We start from the raw sequence: 25443 nt of genomic DNA on the forward strand, positions 1-25443 counted from the left end.
GAGCTGCACCAACCTTCGCTGCACCAACCGTCCCGGGCGGAAAGGGGCCCGCAGGGAGTTGGAGCAGGACCCAGGAGGGCGGGGATGCCCTCGGGCTCCCTGGGACACTAACAGGCACCTGCGCCCCGGGGAGAGTGCGCCGGGCTCCCTAAGGGCTGCAGCGCGCACGGCTGGACTCGGAGCAGCTCGGAGGGGCTCGGGCGGCGGCTCCGCGGAGGGGGCTGCGCGGATCCGGGGGCAGCTCGGAGGGGCTCTGGCAGCGGCTCCGCGGAGAGGCAGCTGCGCGGCCGGGAGCGGGAATCCAACAGCGCAGGCCCCGGAGCACAGGGCGCCTGGACACAGCCCAGGATCCGGCCTCCCCTGTAATCAGAAAAGACCCCGAATAGCCAGGGGAATTTTAAAAAAGAAAACCATAGCTGGGGGCATCACAATGCCAGATTTCAGGTTGTACTACAAAGCTGTGGTCATCAAGACAGTGTGGTACTGGCACAAAAACAGACACATAGATCAATGAAACAGAATAGAGAACCCAGAAGTGGACCCTGAAATGTATGGTCATCTAATATTCGATAAAGGAGGAAAGACTATCCATTGGAAGAAAGACAGTCTCTTCAATAAATGGTGTTGGGAAAATTGGACATCCACATGCAGAAGAATGAAACTGGACCACTCTCTTTCACCATACACAAAGATAAACTCAAAATGGATGAGAGATCTAAATGTGAGACAAGATTCCATCAAAATCCTAGAGGAGAACACAGGCAACACCCTTTTTGAACTTGGCCACAGTAACTTCTTGCAAGATACATCCACAAAGGCAAAAGAAACAAAAGCAAAAATGAACTATTGGGACTTCATCAAGATAAGAAGCTTTTGCACAGCAAAGGATACAGTCAACAAAACTAAAAGACCACCTACAAAATGGGAGAAGATATTTGCAAATGACCTATCAGATAAAGGGCTAGTTTCCAAAATCTATAAAGAACTTATTAAACTCAACACCAAAGAAACAAACAATCCAATCATGAAATGGGCAAAAGACATGAAGAGAAATCTCACAGAGGAAGACATGGACATGGCCAACATGCACATGAGAAAATGCTCTGCATCACTTGCCATCAGGGAAATACAAATCAAAACCACAATGAGATACCACCTCACACCAGTGAGAATGGGGAACATTAACAAGGCAGGAAACAACAAATGTTGGAGAGGATGCGGAGAAAAGGGAACCCTCTTACACTGTTGGTGGGAATGTGACCTGGTGCAGCCACTCTGGAAAACTGTGTGGAGGTTCCTCAAAGAGTTAAAAATAGACCTGCCCTATGACCCAGCAATTGCACTGTTGGGGATTTACCCCAAAGATTCAGATGCAATGAAACGCCGGGACACCTGCACCCCGATGTTTCTAGCAGCAATGTCCACAATAGCCAAACTGTGGAAGGAGCCTCGGTGTCCATCGAAAGATGAATGGATAAGGAAGATATGGTTTATGTATACAATGGAATATTACTCAGCCATTAGAAACGACAAATACCCACCATTTGCTTCAACGTGGATGGAACTGGAGGGTATTATGCTGAGTGCAGTAAGTCAATCGGAGAAGGACAAACAGTGTATGTTTTCATTCATTTGGGGAATATAAATATAGTGAAAGGGAATATAAAGGAAGGGAGAAGAAATGTGTGGGAAATATCAGGAAGGGAGACAAAACATAAAGACTCCTAACTCTGGGAAACAAACTAGGGGTGGTGGAAGGGGAGGAGGGCGGGGGGTGGGGGGGAATGGGTGACGGGCACTGAGGGGGACACTTGACGGGATGAGCCCTGGGAATTATTCTGTATGTTGGTAAATTGAACACCAATAAAAATTAATTTATTAAAAAAAGATCTCTCTCTCTGCCCCTCCCCTCCTCTCTAAATAAATAAATAAATACATAATTATGTTTTAAAAAGAATAAAATATTATTCACAACAAATGATCTGTTAGCCTCTATTAATACATGTTTTTACACTTACAGTCAAAACTTAATATTTACAGACATTATATTTAAATAGCTAATACAATTTAGAGCAAGATCAGGAGAAACAAATGACAAAAACAGATTATAAAAACAAATCTACAGTCAAAAAACCTGTGTTCAAGTCCTAGTTGTTGTCACTTCCTGGCTTTGTGATCTTGGCAAGCCTCCTAACCTCCCTGAGCTTCAGTTTCCTAACTTATAAAATGGAAATGATAATTCTTGCCTTTTCTACTTCACCATATTATTTAAAGTATCAATGAGGCAAGTATATATGAAAGTTATTATAACTGTCATCCAAATTCATTGATTCTGCCAACAATACTAATAATAGTAGTGAAAAGCACTGAGTACTTCCTCTGTGCCAGGTAACGGGCTATGCTCTTTAGAGGTATTATTTCTTTTCATGAAAATGATAAATATTACAATACTAATAATGGGCACTTATCAAGCATTTGCCACGTACCCCAGAGCACTAGATCACAGGCACAGAGAAATAACAAGTTAGATGTTGTGAATCACACTAAGTCATATTAACAAGGGCTAAGGGATGCCTGGGTGGCTCAACAGTTGAGTGTCTGCCTTCAGCTCATGGCCGGATCCCAGGTCCTGGGATCAACTCCCACATCAGGTTCCCCACAGGGAGCCTGCTTTTCCCTCTGCTTGTGTCTCTGCCTCTCTCTTTCTCTGTATCTCTCATGAATAAATAAATAAAATTTTTGAAAAAAAAAAACACAAGTGCTAAGAGGAAGGAATAGAAGAAACCACTAACTCTGCCTGGTTCATACAAACTCTAGCTTCAAAAGGCAATTAAAGTAGCTGTCAGGGGAACAGACCAATGGGGATTGACTGTTTTAAGAAGTCTCACTCTGCGGGATTACCCGTTATATTACTGTAGTGGAAAGCACATGACTTTTAGGGCAAAACTAGAATTCCAGTTCTATTACTTATAATTTAAGATGGATAATTATGAATAAACAGGGATTTACTAGAAACAAAAAGTAAAAAAAAGGCATTTCAAGAACAGGAAACAGGTACAAACACTTAAGTGTTTAGAGAATAGTGAAAAGTCAGAAGTCTTCCAGGTGTTTCCCTTGACCACCTGTCCTATTAACTCTACTAAGGTTAAGCAGAAGCAAAGAGCATATGACTGAAATGATAAAGGATGTGGGATTGGCAAGGTAGCTACAACAAAACAGCAAGGGGCTGTAAGACCAAAGGTGCTAGGACAAAAATGCTTGCAAATCATGTTCTCATAAGGGATTTATATCTAGAATATATAAAGAATTCTTATGACTGAATGAAAAAATACCCCAACTAGAACTTGGGAAAAGGATCTGAATAGACAGTTCCTCAAAGATGATATACAAAAGGCCAGAAGCACAAATGAAAAGATGCTCAACATCATTAGCAATCAGGGAAGTACAACCCAAAACCACAAGATAACACTTCATACCTCCTAGTACAGCTACAATTGAAAAGACAGATAATTAGTGTTGGCAAGAAAATGGTAAAATTGGAATCCTCATGCACTGTGTGTGGGAATGTAAAATGGTGCAGCCACTTGGAAAAATACTCTGGCAGTTCTTCAAAAGTTTAAGCCCAGAGTTGCTGTATGACCCAGCAATTCTACTCCTAGGTCTATATGAAAGAGAAATTAAAAAATGTCCACACAGACACTTGTCCATGAAGATTCATAGTAGCATTATTGATAATAGCCAAAAAGTAGGAAAAAAAAACCAAATGTCTATCAATGAATGAATGAGTTTTTTAAAAATTGGTATATCCATAATACAATGGAATAGTATTCAATTGTAAAAAGGAAAGAAGCACTGATACATGCTACAACATGGATGAATCCTGAAAAAATTATGCTAGGTAAAAGAAACTTGTTACAAAAGACTATATATTATGATTCCATTTGTAGGAAATGTTCAGAATAGGCAAATCTATAGAGACAGAGAGGAGATTAGTGGTGGATTAGGTTTGACAAAAGAGTTGGAAGCAGATGTGGAGTGACTGCTAATAGATAGGAGGTTTCTTTTTGAGCAGATAAGAATGTTCTACAATGGATTGTGGTGATATATGCAAAACCCGGTGAGTATACTAAAAACCATTGAATTGTGTGCTTTATATGGGTTGAATTATATGATATATGAATTATATCTCCATAAAGCTGTTATTTTTTAGGCACAAAGGTGCCAAGGAAGGGTATAAGTCAACGAATTACCATAAAATGGGACCATAAAAGAAAACAGTTGACAACCTGGGATAATAGGTGAAGCCAAAGGATGGAAGCTTTCCATGAGAAATAATTATAGCTATAGTAGCACTAAAGAAGTGAAGAAAATGAGAAAATCCTTGATTTTACCAGTTACTACTTTTTAAAAAGATTTATTATTTTAAGAGAGAGAGAGAGAGAGAGAGCACACATGAGTGGGGGTGGGGAGGGGTGAGGGGCAGAGAGAAAAGCAGGCTCCCTGCTGAGCAGTGAGTCCAATGTGGGGCTGGATCCCAGGACTCCAGGATCATGACTGGAGCTGAAGGCTGAGGCTTAACTGACTGAGCCACCCAGGTGCCCCTATCAGTTACTACTTAAGCAAACCCTGGTTAATCTTCCTTAGTTGAGTGAAAGCAATCTATACTGCTAACTCCATCATGGATTTTCTGGGGATTTGTTCTAGGTTCTAGGAATCCAAGCCTATTAGGTATCAAAATTCTTTAGGTACTTTCCTTGACAGCCTAGTTTGCTAAGTAAGGCCTGTTTAACGGAGATGACTAATCTGTAAAAGTAGATCAAGCCAACCAGATGGATGCCTTATGTGGCACACCCATCACTTCAGATCAGCAACATTTCCTCTGATACTTTCCATGTTTGGCTCACATGGAAGTAAAATAAAATGGCTATTTATTATGCACCTTACTTTCCCTCCCGTATATTGTCACTTTTAATTCTCACATCTCTTACCCATAGTATAGATAAGGAAACTGGCCCTAATAGGATGGAAAGCTCCCAAAGTCACATAACTAGTGGCAAAATTAGGATTCCAGGTTTGGTCTAAACTCGTGTCCTTCCCACTAGAGTTATGTAGCTGGTAATCCTATTGAGAGTGTGACTTCTTAAAACAGTTTCTCCCCATTGGCCTGTTCCCCTGGCAGCTACTTTCAATGCCTTTTGAAGCTGGAGTTTGTGTGATTGCTAATCTGAAAACAATGATAACATTTACACATTAAACACCTCCCCAACTTGTTCCCTTGACAACCTCACACCTAAGATTAGATCCAGAAAAAAGTTCTCTGTTAGTGCTTCAATTTAGAAATCTCAGTTTGTGAGAACATCATTTTCAATTGACTTTTAAAGAGAGCAAAGTTTTGCAATAGCAATATAGAGTGGCAGCTCTATGTCACCATGGAAAATAGCACACTAACAACAAAAAGCTGATGAAGATCACCTTTACTCCATAAGAACTCTATAGTTACATTCACATCACTATTCCTTCCACCAGCCTGGACCAACAAAGGTTGAACTAAAATGCAATATAGCTAAATATTGCAATACTAAAAATGCAATATAGCTAAATACCCTGCTATACTTGTTTTGTCAGCAATTATACCTATACCTATAGATTTTTAAGATTTTTACATTTAAATTTAATTTAACTAACTATAGTGTGTTAGTTTCAGAGTTAGAATTTAGTGATTAATCAGTTGCATATCACACCCACTGCTCATCCCATCACACAGTTACCCCATCCCCTCACCCCCAACCCCTCCGGCAACCCTCAGTTTGTTTCCCATAGTTAGGAGAACAATATTTTTTTAATTACACAGGTTATATACAAAAATACTTCCATTGTAAAAAAAAAATTAAGCAGTGCAGGATTGTACAAAGCAGAAAGTTGTAAGGCAACATTCACCAGCCTCCCTAATGTTTCCAGACCTTTTCTTGTGCATTTATTCATATATATGTATATATATTATATAGTTCCTTTTTTAAAAAGACTTATTTCTTTTTTTTGATAAATTTATTTCTTTATATGAGAGACAGAGAGAGAGGGCACATGCGAGCATGAGCAGGTGGGCAGAGAGACAGGGAGAAAGAATCCCAAGCAGACTCCATGCTGAGCACAGAGCCCAATGCAGGGCTCAATCTCACAACCCTGAAATCATGACCTGAGCCAAAAGCAAGAGTTGGATGCTTGACCAACTGTGCCACCCAGGTGTCCCACATATTGTATAGTTTTTCTAACAAAAGATGGAATCATACCATATATACTGGCCTGTAACTTTAACAGCTTTATTGAGATAGAATTGACATACTATACAATTCACCTTATAGCATAGAGTTTGGTGGGTTTTTAGCACATTTGCAGATAATGCATACAGCCATATCCAGAGTCAATTTTAGGATATTTTCATCTTCTCAAAAAGAAGCCCTGGAACCTTTAGCACCTTTGTATGCTCACATTCTCTCCAACTTGAAGCAATAACTAGTCTACTTTCTGTACCTATGGCTTTCCGTATTCTGGCCATTCTGGATGAATGGAATCATACAAAATACAGCCTTCTGTGACTAATTTCTTCCACTTAGCATAATGTTTTTAAGGTTCAGCCATGTTGTAGCATGTGCCATACTTCTTTCCTGTATATAGCTGAATAATATTCCATTGTGTACATATGCCATATTTGGCCTGTTACTTTTTTTCACTTACTATATTCTTTTCAGTCTTACACATAGATCTACATCACCCTCTTTGGTGACTGCACACTATTACATGGCTGCTATACAACATAATTTACGTAAGTTTTTCCCTGTTGATGGATATATAAACTACTTCTGCTGTTTTCCCATTAAAGCAATTAGTGTATCACCTTCATATGATATGTAGGGAGAAAGGGAGAGGCCATCATCTTTCTTGGTGGAAGAAGGACCCTGTCTCTAGAACAGTCGTTCTAAAGGTATGTTCCCTGGTCCTGCAGCATCACCTGGGAACTTGTTAAAAATATATGTATCTGAGTTTGTTATTCAAAAACTCTGGGATGGGGCCCAGCATTCACTGTTTAACAAGCCTTTCTCCTTGTGATTCTGATTTGCACTAAAATTTGAGGACCATTGTCCTAAATCTGGATCACTGCATTAAAGTGGCTTCCATTATTTAGTTTAAAGTACATTTTAAAAATTAGCAGGAACACACACACTGGCTTTAACACATGACTATGTGCATGGAGAGGGTAGATGTATCATGGAGGAGTGAGTCTCCTTTTCCTTAGAGAGATTATTTTAATATAACAAAAAAGCCTCTTCCTCTCAGACTTTTCCTATCTGCTTGACCGCTCATTCTCTTTTCCCATAGCCTTGAATACCCAACAATTAAACCATTTACATAGCACTGAGATGCCAGGAAATGGAAAGCTTCTCCTATTCCTGACCCTCTGCATTTCTGCTGATGAGACCCATAGGACAACAAACCATAAAACCCAGCTCCCATTACAAACCAAAATAATGAAAGATATGATCTCAAAGAATTACAGATGGGAACTAGAATGGAATTTAGAGATCTCCTAGTCAAGACACATTTTGGAGATAATACAAAGCCCAGAAAAATTACATGCTACAAAAAGGCCACACAGCAAACAGAAGACTCATCTCTTACTCTGCTATACTATACTGCACACCAAACACTGTATACTACATATTGCTTTACTATAATGGTCATTAACTGGGAATATGCATGAAATTCACCTGGGGAGATTTCTCTGAAAAACACATTTAGAAAAATTTATTTTATCTTACTAGAGAGGACACTGATATAATTTGACTTTGTCTAGAAGACATTGATTATCATCTAGTAGTATATTGTTTCTAATTTAGCAATGCCCAAAGAGGTCAGGGAGTATTCACAACTGCCAGGAGTACTTGGACTGCTTATTCTTATGCTAACTAGCTCCATGTTGCAGTTTTTGATGGTTTTGGGGGGCTTCCTACTGTGTTTCTGTCCTCTCCTTTGAGGTCAGTTATCACACTTACATCCATCAGTGTGTTTGCATCCCGCCATCCTTATCCATCCTCCCACACCTACAACTGGCAATGTGAGTTGAGACACCAAATAAATACGATCTTCAGAACTATGATAAAGGTGACAGTAAAACAGGTCATTAGTTAGGACCTCCAAAATTTAGCCTAGGGACTTTGTTATATTTATGTTGGCTGAGACAAAATGGAAAGTCAATGTTGCCAGCATAACATTCTGCAAGTAAGTGGCCAAAGCAAGACCTCCTTCATACAAACAAAATAAATAATGAACTCTGGGGATTTTTTTTTTAAACATCAGAAAAGTACGTAGTTTTCCCCTCAAGTTTCTTCTCTGATGTTTGCTTGGTCTTTTTAAAATTAATAAGCTTAATTCTTTAGAGCAGTTCCAGGTTCATAGAAAAATGGAACAAAAAGCACAGAGGGTTTCCATATGCACCCTGTCCACCTACATGCACGCTCCTCGTGCCCCCACCCCCACTATTGACATCCCCTATGACAAACACTGTAGAGGTAGTTTTAAAATCCATTTAAATATTACAAAAGGGACAGCTGAGATTACCTGTAACACCACAGAACTGTGGGTATTGCTGGTAAAGATGCGTGTGGTTCCTGCCTTGGAAGACTGCAGATGGGATGAGAGACCCATTTCGCTGCTTCCAAGGGACAATTTCATGTGTTGGTCTTCCTCTTCCACTAGAGATCTGAAAATTTTTATAAACCAGAAGAAAAGGGAAATTAAAAGTTGATATATAATTCACAATAAAGACATTATGTACATTATTTACAGAAATAATCAGTCACTAGTGCCAATCATTTGACTATGGAATATCCTGAATTTTGTTTCATTGTACTTTAGGCTGATAAACCTATATATACATAAACCTATATATATGACTATATATAACTATATATAGTTTTATATATATATATGTGTGTGTGTGTGTGTGTGTGTGTTAAAAAGTTAAAAAACTTTTCAAGGTCAGAAAAGATCAATTAGAAGTGAGAAATCAACCTAAAAGCTCATTCAAAATGATATTCACAAAGGATTTTTGTATTTTAAATGTCAGAGTAGTTGTTTTTGGTATTGTACTGTTTGGGTAACAATAACATCAAATTGTGTTATTCACAGTTAAAACTACTTTGGAATACCTAATTTTAGAAAGAGAAAAATAATAGCTATCACTTATTGAACAGTCACTATGTATCAGGTGCTTGCCAAGAAATTTACACACATGACATCATATACTCCTTAAAATAATCCACCACAATAGGTACTATTATTATTTCCTTTGTATTAACGGTAGGGTAAATGAGTTACAAAAACATTAAAAATAAGTTACTTAAGGTCATAAATTTATTCAAATAGCTGGGTCAGGATTTGAATTTAAGTCTAGTGTGATTCCAAACTCCAAAGACCCTATTAATAAAAGTCAAAGATTAACTGCAATAGTAATATACTGCTTCCTCTTCTGCCATTAGTTTTAGTTCTAATCAACCCCCAACGGAACAAAAAATTTTACACGTGAAATAATTTTTTCTAGCAGTAACTCTCATTGATCATTTTGGGATTATTTGTTAAATCACTACATCTAGTGGCATTTCCATCTTTTTCAAGAAATAAAAAGTAAAAATAATAAATGTAAGCTATGCCCATGTATATATTACATTAATAATTTTTCAGGGGCACCTGGGTGCTTAATCAGTTAAGCATCTGCCTTCTGCTCAGGATATGATCCTGAGGATCAAGCCCTGCATCAGGCTCTCTGCTCAAAAAACAGAGAGCCTGCTTCTCCCTCTCCCTCTGTCCCTTTCCCTACCTAGTCTAAGGGATAATAAAAAGTTGTACTGTGGTGGTCAGTTTTCAGTGTAACTTGAGGCCCAATTTTATTAAATGTTTTGTGTAGTTTCTGGGAAACAAACTGACCCGTTGATTACAGGTTCCCCAATCCTTTTTATGGCTCCTGAAAAATTATCATTTATTTTTTATTATTTATTTGAGAGAGAGCAAGAGAGAGATGGGAGGCAGCAAGGAGAGGGAGAAGCAGACTCCCCACTAAGCAGGGAACCCTACATGGGGCTCAATCCCATGACCCCAGGATCATGACCTGAGCTAAAGGCAGATGCTTAACTGATTGACCCACCCAGGTGCCCCTTTCTTTTTCTTTTTTAAGGTTTTATTTTTAAGAAAGCTCTATACCCAACATGGGGCTGGAACCCAAAATCCCAAGATCAAGAGCTAGCCAGGCATCCCAAATTGTTTTTCTAACTCTGGCCTATTGAATATAATGAAGATTTTCACTTGTTCCCTACCATACCTGTAACCTCGGTTGATTAGTTTGAACAAGAAAAAAAATTTTAAGACTATACCATACTTTAAGATCCTGCTTTTTGAATCCTGACATCAACGAAATGGTTTTAAATCTTGTAATAATTAGCAAAAGTTCTGGCCTCAAGGGTGAGATCAATTCTTCTTAAGGATATTAGAGCCATAGTATAACCAAAAATGAATAATATATGACCATGTTTTATTCAACTCTCATGGATATTTAATAAAGAGAATAATTTAAATAAGATTTTAATAAGCATAGAAGAAAATGAATATAGCCTTCTACTAATTTCAGAAATAGCCTTAAAAAGAATTGAATTACATACATGACATATAGCATACACACACACACACCCTTTTAAACAGCTTTTGCAGACAGACATTTAAAAGTACAGAATCAATGGGAAAAGTGGGAAATAGACTAATCGTGATTGGTATTCCTAACCAGAAAATTTCCATTCACACAGAATTATTTTAATGAAATATCCAAGTGAATGTTTTATTATTTTCTGTATTCCCTGCACAGAACCTAGTACATGAGAATTTTAACATATGTCATCTGAATGAACACAGAATCTCATTTTTGTGGACATCTCTTTCTCACTCAGTGCTTTCAATGACCATCAGTTATCATTTTTATAGAACCACAGATGTAAAAGGGACAGGAATAAAGCTGAAGCCACACTGTGCCGATGACAAACCCTGGAAATTGTTTTTTTTTTTTGAAGAAACCTCAGATAACAACTTGTTTACTTGTCATTTGTCTCTAGCTGCTAAAATTGAAAAGCAGAATGTGAAAATGCAACCCTTTCTTGGCAAGATAATATGGTTGGATTTCTAATTAATTACTCCAAATGCTGTAGAAGTCTTCACTAAAATCGTCTTCTTCATGACTTTTTATCAACATACTTTGACTTTTTAACATTCAGAACATTCCCTATTATTTCTGCATCAGTAACAATACATGCCATGTCAACCTTCTCAGCAGATTCAATAATCTCTTCTATCTCCTTTTCATTAAGTTTACTGACTGGATATGAAGAGCACTGTTTCTTTTTTTTTCATTCATTCATTCATTCATTCATTCATTTATTTATTTATTTATTATTTATTTATTTATTTATTTATTTATTTATTTATTTATGATAGTCACAGAGAGAGAGAGGCAGAGACACAGGCAGAGGGAGAAGCAGGCTCCATGCACTGGGAGCCCGACGTGGGATTCGATCCAGGGTCTCCAGGATCGCGCCCTGGGCCAAAGGCAGGCGCCAAACCGCTGCGCCACCCAGGGATCCCAAGAGCACTGTTTCTTAACACTGCAAGGAGGTAAAACCTCTCTGCAAAGCCCAGGCCACAAATATATCAAACTATCCTTAAAGGAATGATTATCTGAGTAATTCTAAGAACAAACAACATTTTTAAAATCGTACTATTTTTCAATCATATGGTTAAAAGCAATATAAAGACCAGTGGTTCTCAGAAAGCGGTTAGAGGACCAAGAGGATTTTGTTTCTCCCCTCCCCATGTCTGGCAATGTTTGGGGCCATTTTTCATTGTCACAAGGGGGGGACATGCTACCTTCATCTAGTGGGATGCTACTAAACATCTCACCGACACACAGGAAAGTTCTCCATGGCAAAGATGTATTCAGGCAAAAATGTCAAGAGTGCCAAGATTGAGAAACTTTGATAGAGAGGGATTAACCTAGTTAGGAAAATTTTTCTAAAGCAATTTCATGTTCTAAATTACTTCCCAGTCTGAGTGTTGACTACATGAGGCTAATGTTGGTTGTAAGAAACACAGTAGGGTTATTAATTACCACTAATTTTTCCAAGACGACCTAACAATAACATACCTCTGTTTCCTCCAGCCCCACAATTTGAACAATCAAGTGTTTATAGTAGATAAGTAGATAATGGCTTTGAAGTTTATAAGACAATTGTGCAGGAAAGCTTCTGTTCTCTGTAAATTCATGTACAAATAATAATTTCATAGTTCTACAAAAACAATGACTTATTTGGATTCACTTTTACATGAATCAAGCAAACTCTGCCTAAATAGTCTCACGTCATCAATGCCATAAATTTATTCATGAAAAAGAGTATGTTCATCAATTTTCTGTTCAGAAATCAAATCTTTTTCCTATGTATGTATATTGCTATTGGGCCACTCCAGCCCATCCCACTGCCACTGGACACATCTTATTTTCTTAACAATGACCAACCACAGAGCACAAAAGCAATCTTTCACAAAGTGTACACGAATCATTTTAACTGTGCCTGCTCAAAGAGAACAATTACTTTTTCAAAGAGCATTAGGGTAGGGACTGAAGCATTATCTGATCATTTTACCAAAAGCACTGCAAAGGTGGTCAAATTGAACATATACAAACTATGGTATTTCTTTGCATTGCTATTTGAAAACAAAAGAAATAAAGTCTAAGCACTTGTCGTGCTAACAGGGTGATTCTAACATTGTAATTTGCCTAAAAAATTTCCATAATTTAAAATCACCCCCAAGGGAAACATGTGTACATGATATGAGTACACTATTCATAAAGATATAAGTAGAAATGGCTAACAGAGAAAAAAATGTTTAGCCTCATGAGTATCCCAGAATATGCAAATTAAAGCAAAGATTCCATCTTTAAACTGTAAACTTAAAGAGTTGAGATATACTTTACAAATTGCTAGTGCAAACATATATTAAGCCCCTGCTGTCTACGTGGTACTGTTCACCCAAATGGATCTTTTTAAGTTTTAAAAATCGTCGAGCAGACACATTTTTTTTCTGTTTATAGTGAACACCAGGACAATGAAGGATTGTGTATTACACATCTGACTTGGTAGACAGGCTGCAGCAAGAGTGGTCTGTCAACCTGATTGAAATATGTTTTCTATAGTGAATAGTTCTGTAGAGGTCAATAGTTTGGTACATGTTCTATAAAGAACCCATACTCTCGGAATTCACCATAGCAATTAGGTTTGTTGGTATGTAATGGAGAAAGGAAAGAATATCTCACAATTACATCATTTGGCTCCAAAGCCTCAGTCTTCCAACACTCCATTGAAAGAAAGAAAGAAAGAAAGAAAGAAAGAAAGAAAGAAAGAAAGAGACAAAAGAAGAAAAAAAGAAAAAAAAATAACACCCAATCCACTGAAATGAGTACTTTTGTGTTTTAAAAATGAGGTCTCAGCTTGATGAAAGATGAAATGCCCATCTCAGTCTCTTTCTATCACTGCAAGCACCAGATCATGTTATACAGAAAGCCAGATGAGGTCAGATTCCATCATCGAGGAAAAGGGGACATTTTAGTGCTTTTTGAAATTACTAGCATGAAAACACATGAAACACTCAACTGCTTTTGGCGGAGATGTTCTATGCACCAACCCATGCACCGGCACATGCACTTCCTGCTCCCATCAAATGAAGAACAGCACTTTAAGAGAGCTATGTATGAAAGATGCTAGAGGAATGTGTGACTTACAGGGAAAAGGTGCTGCCCAAGAGTCTCAGACTAGTCGTCAAACTGTTTCCTGTACTTTCCTATATTTTTTACTTTTGGGGCGGGGGGTGAATCCGAGAAAGCTACAAAGGTACAAGTATATGAATAACACCTTTAACTTTTCTCTATTTAGTTTTCAATTAGTGTCATAGTATACTTCTTTTTGCTTGCTACCATTATATTACAAAGTGGTTAAACCTATCAGTGTATTTTTTTTAAGATTTCATTTTTTTAAGTAATCTCCGTACCCAATGTGGGGCTTGAACTCACAATCCCAAGACCGAGTCACACGCTCCACCGGCAGAGTCAGCCAGGTGGCCCAACAATGTTGTATTAACAATTTTAATAACATAATTCCACTGTGACAAAAGAGTAGGGGTTTCTAAGTTAGTGTTAGAAGCATTATACAAATATCATAATTTCTTAGAGTAATAATATTATTGTAACTGAAAGTCAGCACCTGTGGGTTAGTACGCAAGGACAGCAACAACAAAAGTAAGAACAAAAATGAAAGCCATGAATGGGATATAACAAGACAACAAATTGGGTTGGTTAATCAAGGAATTGACTCATGCTTTCCACCACCCATCCCCCAGAAAAATAAAATACATAGTTGTCACACTCACAATTTAAAAAGAAAATCAAGAAACAGGTTTTCTTCAAAGAAGTACTCCCCCTCCATTTGTTTTTCTGCTCTGAAACAGAGAAGTGTCTGCTAGCTGAGGCATTTGCTAAATGAAACATTTCTTGTGATAAAGTTGCATGGCAGGTGGAGGAGAAACTTAGCCACCTGTTCTCATACTCATTTGAATTTGAGTGCTAAATCTGTCAAGGTATTTCCTTCCACCCTTGAGAAATAAACTAAAAACTTAAGATGGTAGGAGTTATTTCCCATAGCTTTTTCTATAGATTCAGAGTATGCATACTGCATTGAATTCTAAAGATCTTAATAACCTTCCTACCTCACAAAAGTTAGAATCTTAACTATCCTCCTTCACCCTCCCCAAACAAAAACTAAATGATACACAAGACAAGCGCGCGCGTGCGCGCACACACACACACACACACACATTCTCTCTCACTCAACTTCCATTACAAAAAAAAAAAAACCAAGAAATTGTTTTTTAAAAATCAGAAAGAAAAATCCAACTTATAAAGTAATGAAATATGTATAAAATAAGCCTGGTATTTTCATTTAAAGAAAGAAAAAACATAAAAACTTCAAATATTTTAAAGACCTGTCCCAACTAAAATGTCATTTACAGAATCATTACATAAAGAAATTACAAATATAATAGTGACTTTTCTTAATATGGCATAAATTAACTGCTGTTTAAGAAACAATAGAAAATATAGCTCTTACTGAGGTACTTGCCTGAAAGAAATCAAGAAAGATAATGCTTTGGTTAGTTATTTGTATTTTTTAATGACTCAAATATAAATGCCTTATTATCAACTTGCAATGAATTCGCTAATGGAAATCTCTAGCATATAGGATATAAAATAGAGGCTAAGCTTTCCAAGGCTTTCTTTTGTGCTGCAAAAATACCAGAATCCACAAGAGAAAAATTCTAGGTTCAAGGTGATAGGGTCAGACTGCAAAATGATTTACTAAAGTAATAAAGCTTCTCTATATGCACATTTCTGTCATATTGAAAATAAAATCACATTAATAAGTAGCTGGTGTCAGTTTTAACATAGGAATAAGATAGTTTAGCCAGCACCTGCTGTGTAAGAGGCACTGTGCCAGACATATTCTCTGAGCTACTTAATCCTCATAGCAATCCCATTTTAAAGATACAAAACTGAAGCTCAGAGAGTTTAAGGCTTCACAATGAGTCTGGCAACTATGATTTGAACTGGAGTCTGATCCCAGAGCCCACAATGCTCCCTCTGACACCAAGCCTGGAAAAAAACAAAAACAAAAACAAAAACGAAAACAACAACAACAACAACAAACAAACACAAAAAATAGGCCCTAAGCAGTTGTCATTTCAATGCTTAATTTATAAATACAAGGAAGATCTCAGAAAGACACGTTCTGTTAAAGGAAAGTAATTTTTTGGTTGGATTAATTTAGGCTAAAATTACCCTTTTACCACTTCCATAAAAGCAATACCAATGCTAAAAAGTCTCTCATGACATTCTCCCAACGCTTGCTTACAGGGTAAAGAGGCAGCCTATCTTAGGATATAACTTAGGTCAAATTTAGGGAGAACTTTATATTACCAATATCAACATTTAAAGGAACAGATTCTGAATTCCAAAGCCACCCATCACTATCACAGAAATAGCTCTACAGCACAGATGAGGGAATTGGGCTAAACAAATGGAATGACAAATGATACTCCATTAGATAAGTATGACAGGATGAAAGTTAACTATCCAATGCATAAAGCATTTGCACCAAATCTCTGAATCCTGTCTCTGAAAAACTTTAATGTTTGTTCTATCTACCATATTTCAATACTTTAGTCTTTCTTCATCTTTTAAAATTCATATATACCAATGAAACTATATCAAGTTTCCTTGATACCGAAACTCTCCTGTTTAGAAGCTTGGTTCATATACTATTTCTCATTCTTCACATTTCTTAATATTATGATAAAAGATATGGATAGATACAGACATATACACCTGAATTAGAGAGAAAAGAGTAAGCAAAAGAATGAATTCCTAAATGCTGATTCCATACTTAATATATATAAAATAACTAAGTCAAAGCTCCCTTGCCCTAAGAAGTCATATAAGGTAAGAGAGTCCACAAGAGATAGTTGTATAGGGAGATAGCAATATGTACATGTGAGTTGGGGAAAACAGCATGTGCTCCTATCATTGTCAATAACCCCCTTCCCAGGACGCAGAGAAAATAATAGTTATGATCCTCTGGCCCCACGTAAGCCCTATAGAAAAATGATCCACCCTACAGTCAGTACCAGCTCTGCCATTGAGAAGTCTAGCTGTATGTACCTAAGGCAGAAAGCATGCCTTCTTCTTCACTCCCCAGATGAAGAAACTAGAATGGGAGCTCTAATACCCTGGTCAATTTTCTTTAAAGGAGCTTTTTGCTTTTGCTCCCAGTAGATTTGCTAACCAAAGTTAACCATTTTATTTCTGTAGCCCACCAACTTTGGAATTTGACTATTGAGCTATGGTGCATTTCAATGGAAGAGCGTGTTATTAACGAATTGGACTTACACTTGCCTAAAATGTCAGTTTATTAAGTATTCAAACATCCAAGTTATCCAATTTTTGAGTTTATTATAAAGGCAGATTCCACAAACTCAAAACCAATTAGAAATCACTGAGACAAGTCTCTTTGGGAACAGAAGAATCATTAATCAAGTGGTAAAAATACTATTATCCATTTCTGTCTTCTCTGAATTTCCTAGTTATATTCAACTTCATAAAGTCAATAATTCATGACCAGATCTTAAGAGAATGTTTATTTCTCTTTCAAAAGGAAACATGACAAAAAGCCCAAAGAGTAAGACTTTTAAACTTACAAAGTAATAACCAATTGCACTTGGGTTTTAAGAATTATAATTGGCAGCTCTGAGTCCCACTGCCTCTATGTCTTCAAAGCTTGTAATAAATGTAACAAATCTCAACCTTGATTTTGCAAGGACCTAGAGGCATCTCTAATTATTTCAATGAATATGGTAAAAATTTCAGTATCAAATCAATCATGTTTTACTACAGCATGTTTAATGTGATATAATCAAATCAATGTTTTAATATGGCAGCCAGTATTTTTCAGAGCAAGGTAATACAAAAAAAAAGTATCAAAGGATAGACCCTCAACCCAATGAATCTGGGAATCACACTTAGGATTGTTCTTTCAAGCTCATCTCAGATATGGAGCCAATGGAAACAAAGAGTCAAATTCACATAATATTTCACATTAAAATTATTTTCTATTTTGTATGCATCTGTGTCACCATTAAGATTTCTTTCTTTCTTTCTTTTTTTTTTTTTTGAGAGCGTGGGGAGGGGGACAGACAGAGAGGGAGAGAGAAAATCTTAAGCAGGATCAATGCCCAGCTTGCAAGCCCAACTTGGGGTTTAATCTTACAACTTCAAGATCATGACCTGAACCAAAATCAAGAGTTGGACACCCAACTGACTGAGCCACCCAGGTGCCACAAGGTGGTTTATTTTCATAAAATGTTGTTAGAAGACTTTAAGTTATCCCTATTATACTATGCTGACATAATCATTGCCTACCTTAATTTCTCAAGTTGTTAGGAGATGCAAAATATCTTTAACTGTCATTTATAGCCCACCCACCTATCTATACATTCAAGTATCATAAGAGTAGAAATGAAGTTTTGGGGGCCAAGATGTTTATTTTTAGGAAAATTAGGACTTTGGGTTTAAATAGAGTACATGTCATGGGTGGGACTCCAAAGGGGTAGAGGCAGATCATATTTAAATAGCATGACACAGTAGGTGTCAAAACATTCACATTTCCCAGTCCTCCAAGTGGGAATTTTATTATTCTTTAAAGACTTATTTTTTTTTTGAGAGAGAGAGAGAGAGAGAGAGAGAGAGAGATTGTATGTGCATGAGTATGGTGAGGGTCAGAAGGAAAGGGAGAGTGAGACTCTTAAGCAGATTCCATGCTGAGTTCAGAGCCTGATGTGGGGCTCAATCTCATGACCCTGAGATCATGACTTGAGCTGAAATCAAGAGTCAGATGCTTAACTGACGAGCTACCCAGGTACCACTAAGTGGGAGCTTTAAATAGAAGATAATTGGAGCATTTTCAGACTCTGTGTGTGTGTGTGTGTGTGTGTGTGTGTGTGTGTGTGTGTGTTTTGCAGAAGCTAGCTATGAATAGTGAAGGAGTAATAAAGTACTGCCTTGATTTGTTTGAGATAAATAGGAAAGAGGGATATTAAGCAAGAAGAGAGAAGCTTTCTTTCCTTCCTTCCTACGGTCTTTTAACTCAGTGTTTTGCATCCCAATTTAAAATTTCTGACTCTAGGAGTATAGGTAAGAAGGAGATGGGGAGAGTCACCAAGTAGGTAAGGACAGCAAAGAGTCAAAGTGCTAAAAGTCTGCCCTGTTAGTTGGAAAATGCTACTTCCCTCACTCACTCCATCTACACCAGCCCTTTCTTGAAGCAGTAAGTCATTTTAAATCTCCAAAATTTAATCTTTTCATAGATCCCACTTTAATGAAAGAACTGGTTTATTTAAATGTACTCTCACTGGAAACAAATTTGACTACATAGTTCTTAAAGATTTTATTTACTTTCTTTTATTAAAGGTTTTATTTTTAAGCCATCTCTTTACCCAACATGGGGTTCAAGTTCACAGCCCCAAGATTGAGTCACACGCTCCACAGACTATGCCAACCAGGCGCCCCAGACTACGTTCTTAATGATCATTTTGGGAAACTTGGTCAGACAGAAAGTTCAGGAATCAAAGAAAGTTCAGGAATCAAAGAGTCATGCATTCAAGAGTGCCATAGATAGGATAGTTTGGATTCTAGAAGAAAATCGTTATCATCAAAATTTTTCAGTCATCTTTGACTCCTGCTTCTTCCCAATCTCCTATGTCCAGTCAACTGCCAAAGTACTACTGAATATCTCTCCAGTATGCTCCTATCCTTCACTTCTTTCCACTGTCACTGCCCCTACACCACACTTCTGGCATCTATTGCTTCTTACTTGGATTTGGTTATTAATATAAATTATGTATTTGTCACAGCATAGTTACTTCACATACTGTGACTGTATTTATAACTCTGAAAGTCACTTCCTTGCTCAAAAGTATTCAATGACTCCTCACTGCTTCCTGAACAAAAGCCAAATCCCACACTCGGGCTCAAGGTTTCTTTGATTAACCCTCCTTAACCTAATATACATTCCAGCAAATAATCCAAAATAAATATATATTTAATAATTAGAATATAAAAACCCAAATCCATTTGCAAACTATCAATTGTTTTATTTTAGAGTATGTTGTTTTCATACACAGTAACAGGTATGCCTTATTTCTATTGTTAACCAATAGAACCATTTATTTTAAACATTTTTATTTTTAAAAGATTCATTCTATCTATCTATCTATCTATCTATCTATCTATCTATCATCTATCTATCGTGGGGAGAAGGGACAGAATGAGAAAGGTCACCCACTCAGGTGACCCTTTGTTTACTTTTTAAATTTTCATTCCAGTGTAGTTAATATACACTGTTATATTAGTTTCAGGTGTACCATATAGCAATTCAACAGTTCCATAGATTACTCAGTACTTATCAAGTATACTCTTAATCCCCTCACCTATTTCCCCCCACCCCCTTGCCCACCTCCCCTCTGGTAACCATCAGTTTGTTCTTGTGTTTCCCTTGCCTCAGGAGACATATCTAGAATATTTTAAACATTTTTGATGAAAGGAAAATTTACTTAATTTAAATCTAATATTTGCTAAAACTTTGCAATTAGGCTGAAGCCCTTTTAAATATAAAAGAATTAAGAAGTAAATATGGATGATTCTTTGAATGCTAATCTTAAATCCATGTCTCCTAAACCCTAGTCAGAGTTCCTTTTTTTCCTAGCCTGTCATTCCTTTTTTCAAATTACACACACAAAACATGTTATCATTTAAGTGTGAGCATACTAGCTTTAAAACATAAATTTGTCTAAAATAGTTTTTCCCATTATGGTAAAGGGTATGTGAACATAGTCAAATAACTCTTAAGTTTAAGAGTAGCTGCAGTCTTGGAACAGATTATAATCTTATTTCCTTTATCAAATTACTATTTGATGAACCATGACTAAAATATTCTGGTCATTGGTAAATTGCTTCTACTAAAATTACTTTCAGTCTGTGCTAGCATCATGGTATTTATCAGCAAGCAAGAAATAGAATCAGAATTTTGGATTAGTTTTTTTCATAGGAAAGATAGGCATAACTTACTCTCTAACGAGACTGTGATATGTTAGATTACTGCATATATCAAATGAAGAAATTCAACACTCTTAAGTGAAATGATCTGCACAGGGCTACAGACCTAAAAACTACTCTCTCTAAATTCATTTATCTAACTCAGCATTTATGGAGCATCTGCTATGTGCCAGACACTGCACTAGAAGATAGGTAAATAGTAAGCAGGACACTTGCTTGTAAAGAAATCACAGTAAAAAGAAATAATTACTATCCAAATGATTAAATGATATAAAAATAATAAATTCTCACCAGTATCTACTAATGAATACCATGTTGCATAATTCATATAAACCATGGTAGCAAACCTAATTGCAAACTTTGCTCCCTAGTACAGAAGTGTATCCGTTCGTTTATAGCATATAAGGACCAAATAAACAACAGAAATAACATTAACTTTCCTTACTATTATTTCATTTTAAAAGATTGTTGGTCCCAGATCACACCACGTCATTTGAAAAAGAGGGAGTTTTTAATTGCATCTGTCTATATAGTGCAGCAATATGTCTATGAAGAATATTCTGGTGATCCACATCTCCAGTCTACTTAAGATCAAAATGTTGGTTCCAATTCCATGGGCTTCTGTTTAGCCATGAATCATTCAGACATGATTATACACATACAACCTTTGTAGGAAAGTGCTCATAATGAATGAAAATTGCTTCAGTTTGGTGATGCTAAGGGGCTGGATAGCCTATTCACAACCTAGATCATCCATACACTCTTCAAAATTGTTTCAAATATTTTGTGAGTCCATTCAAAGTAAAGCTAGGTCAAACTAAGTGAGTTAATAAGGAATTAAGTGAGTTAATTGCAGACAACAGAAAAGCTCCAATGTAATCCTATCTATAAAGACAAATCTAGTGGAGGCTTTTGTATTAGTCTTAAACATTAATTTGTAATACAATTGATGGATTAGTATAAAATAATAAAAAGGAAATATAAATTAAGAATAGATCGACTCATCAAATGCAAACATGCATGAAGGAAAAGTGATCCAACATAAATATCACATTCTCTTTCAAGGTTATAAAGGTATGACTAAGAGTAATTTGTAAGGTTCCTTCCAGCTCTTGGACTCAAAGAATTCTCCCTTGATATAATTATGCTCTTTTTTTTTTTTTAAAGTTAAGCTCTGCACACAATGTAGGAATTGAACTCAGGACCCCAAGATCAAGACTCATATGTTCTACTGACAGAGCCAGCCAGGTACCCCAATAAGTATATTCTTTTTAAGATGGCATGGTCTTATCCCACTGAGCAGTGAAAAGCACTATGTTTTTGAAACCAAAGAAACAAAGTGAACATACAAGATGTTATAGGGCAAGTTGTAAATGAAAAGAAAAGGTAATTTAGAATTTCTTGAAACACTTGCAGGGAGAGACTTTAATGTGGGAAGGGAAAGGGGAAGAGAGGAGGGACAAGGAGATGGGATAAGCACTAATGTAGTCCAGCTGCCCATGAATACCCAATGGAGCTTGACCTATAACCTATCATTCTCACGATGTTTCCTTCCCCAAATGTTAGTGCTGTAAAATATAGTATCCAAGCCTTTTATTTATTTATTTTATTTAATAATAAACTTATTTTGTATTGGTGTTCAATTTGCCAACATACAGAATAACACCCAGTGCTCATCCCGTCAAGTGCCCCCCTCAGTGCCCATCACCCATTCACCCCCACCCCCCGCCCTCCTCCCCTTCCACCACCCTTAGTTTGTTTCCCAGAGTTAGGAGTCTTCATGTTCTGTCTCCCTTTCTGATATTTCCTACCCACTTCTTCTCCCTTCCTTTCTATTCCCTTTCACTATTATTTATATTCCCCAAATGAATGGGACCATATAATGTTTGTCCTTCTCCGATTGTCTTATTTCACTCAGCATAATACCCTCCAGTTCCATCCACGTCGAAGCAAATGGTGGGTATTTGTCATTTCTAATGGCTGAGTAATATTCCATTGTATACATAAACCACATCATCTTTATCCATTCATTTTTCAATGGACACCAAAAGCAAAAATGAACTATTGGGATTTCATCAAGATAAGAAGCTTTTGCACAGCAAAGGATACAGTCCACAAAACTAAAAGACAACCTACAGAATGGGAGAAGATATTTGCAAATGACCTATCAGATAAAGGGCTAGTTTCCAAGATCTATAAAGAACTTATTAAACTCAACACCAAAGAAACAAACAACCCAATCACGAAATGGGCAAAAGACATGAAGAGAAATCTCACAGAGGAAGACATAGACATGGCCAACAAGCACATGAGAAAATGCTCTGCATCACTTGCCATCAGGGAAATACAAATCAAAACCACAATGAGATACCACCTCACACCAGTGAGAATGGGGAAAATTAACAAGGCAGGAAACCACAAATGTTGGAGAGGATGCAGAGAAAAGGGAACCCTCTTACACTGTTGGTGGGAATGTGAACTGGTGCAGCCACTCTGGAAAACTGGAGGTTCCTCAAAGAGTTAAAAATAGACCTGCCCTACGACCCAGCAATTGCACTGTTGGGGATTTACCCCAAAGATACAGATGCAATGAAACGCCAGGACACCTGCACCCCGATGTTTATAGCCACAATGTCCACAATAGCCAAACTGTGGAAGGAGCCTCGGTGTCTATGCAAGCCTTTTTAAATAAAAAATTCAATCAAGCCCCTATACCTTCCGTAATAGAGAGCAGACAGTGTTCAGAGAGTTAAATAACTGGTGCTGAGTCCAGAACATTCCCACACTCACCTCCAAGTTCAGAAAGGGGACTTTTCCAGCCATACTGACATGCTGAAGTTTAATGCTCAATAACTGTCCTCATTTGTTGTTTTACTGTTCCTATTTCACGCAATAGATGTTAACGAAGTAACATGCAAATTTCACTGTTTTCCTCTACAGCAAGTACTGAATAGCATAAGCATGGCAACAGTCACATAATTGTATGCCATCACCAGTTAATTTTCTTAAAAGCAGGCTCCACGCTGGGCATGCAGCTTGAATGCAGGGCTTGAACTCTGGACCCCAAGATTGAGACCTGAGCTGAGATCGAGCTGGACATTTAACCAACTGAGCCCTCCAGGCACCCCATGCCAGCTAATTTTAAATACCTTTTGAAGATCGTTTAAAGGTTCTCCATAACTTAAGTTATCTGGATGACTTTCCAGGGACATGTGAGGACCTTGTAGTTGTTAAATATTACTTTCTTATAGCCTCCATGTTTTATCTAATTCTGAATAATGTTCCAAATAAAATGAAAATGTTTTGAGAAAGTGGGAAGGAGTGCAGAGTCCTTTGAAATGTTTTCTTCAATTCATCAATACAATAAAATACAGTCAGCATCAACCAACTTGTATAATGCACTCATTTTAGAAATTTTTAAAAAGATTTTATTTATTTATTCATGAGAGACACAGAGAAAGACAGAGAGAGGCAGACACAGGCAGAGGGAGAAGCAGGCTCCACGCAGGGAGCCTGACGTGGGACTTGATCCAGGGTCTCCAGGATCATGCTCTGAGCTGAAGGCGGTGCTAAACCACTGAGCCACCTGGGCTGCCCTCATTTTAGAAATTTTTAGATAGCTCTAATATCAATGGAGTAATTCTGTTTCTGCTTGTTACATAAAACTTGATTAAGAAAATGAACTCCATGATTTTATTCAAAAGGTGGCACTATGGCACCTGGGTGGCTCAGTCAGATAAGTGCCTGACTCTTGGTTTTGGTTCAGGTTCGTGATGAGTGCCACATCCGGCTCCCAGCGCAGCAGAGTCTGCTTGAGATTTTCTTTCTCCCCCTCTGCTCCTCCTCCTCCTGTGCATTTTCTCTCTCTCTCAAATAATTTTTTTTAAAAAGTGGCACTAATGCTTATTAGCTTTTAAAAGGTGACTTGGATCATGCAAATCATTTCAAAAAAGCCTGCATTTTAAGAAGTCAAATCAATTATTAAGTTTTTTTAAAGATTTATTTATTTGATAGAGCATGTGTACACACAAGCAGGGGGAATGGGAGTGGAAGAAGCAGACACCCTGCTGAGCAGAGAACCTGATGTGGGGCTCAATCCCAGAACCCAGAGGTTATAACCTGAGCAGAAGACAGACACTTAACCGACTGAGCCACCCAAGCACCCCAAAAATAAAGTCTCAAATGATTAGCATCTTAGTTTTAAGCCACATCTGCATTTTATGTGTTTGTGTATACTTGCAAAATTGATGTACACAATATATTTGTGTTTATTTTACAGGACTTGGAGCATAATATAAGTTCTAACAGAACTTGTTTTTACGATACTTTCATCACAACTGCAGATTATAATGCCATGCCTGAAGAATTCTACTTCCTTAGTAAGACTTCCAAGAAATCACCATTGCAGCAGAGTTTAAGAATTGCCTCGTTTTGTTTGAATTATTATAATTTTCAAGAACAAAGCCACTGGTTTAGAGATTAATAAATTTGGCTTAGTGATAAAAATGTAAAATTTGTACAACCACTCCTGTATTATCCAGGTGGGTCCATTCTAATCACATGAGTTCTCAGAAGTGGAAGAGGAAGGCAGAAGAGTGGGTCAGAAAAAGATTCATGTGAAAAGGACTTTTGCCGTTGTC

General features: G+C 37.3%; 1 protein-coding gene across 31 annotated transcripts in view; it reads right to left on the reverse strand.

Moving 5' to 3' along the window:
• KLHL13 (kelch like family member 13) overlaps positions 1-25443 on the reverse strand; it is a 222051-nt gene that overhangs the window by 36101 nt on the left and 160507 nt on the right. For all 31 annotated transcript variants that reach the window (XM_072743630.1, XM_072743631.1, XM_072743621.1 and 28 more), the window contains one exon: positions 8614-8755. In XM_072743630.1, the coding sequence (XP_072599731.1) occupies positions 8614-8755 (142 nt within the window). The remainder of the gene's footprint in view (positions 1-8613; positions 8756-25443) is intronic.

The sequence above is a fragment of the Vulpes vulpes genome, chromosome X (genome assembly GCF_048418805.1).
Source record: "Vulpes vulpes isolate BD-2025 chromosome X, VulVul3, whole genome shotgun sequence".
NCBI classification, from domain to species: Eukaryota; Metazoa; Chordata; class Mammalia; order Carnivora; family Canidae; genus Vulpes; species Vulpes vulpes.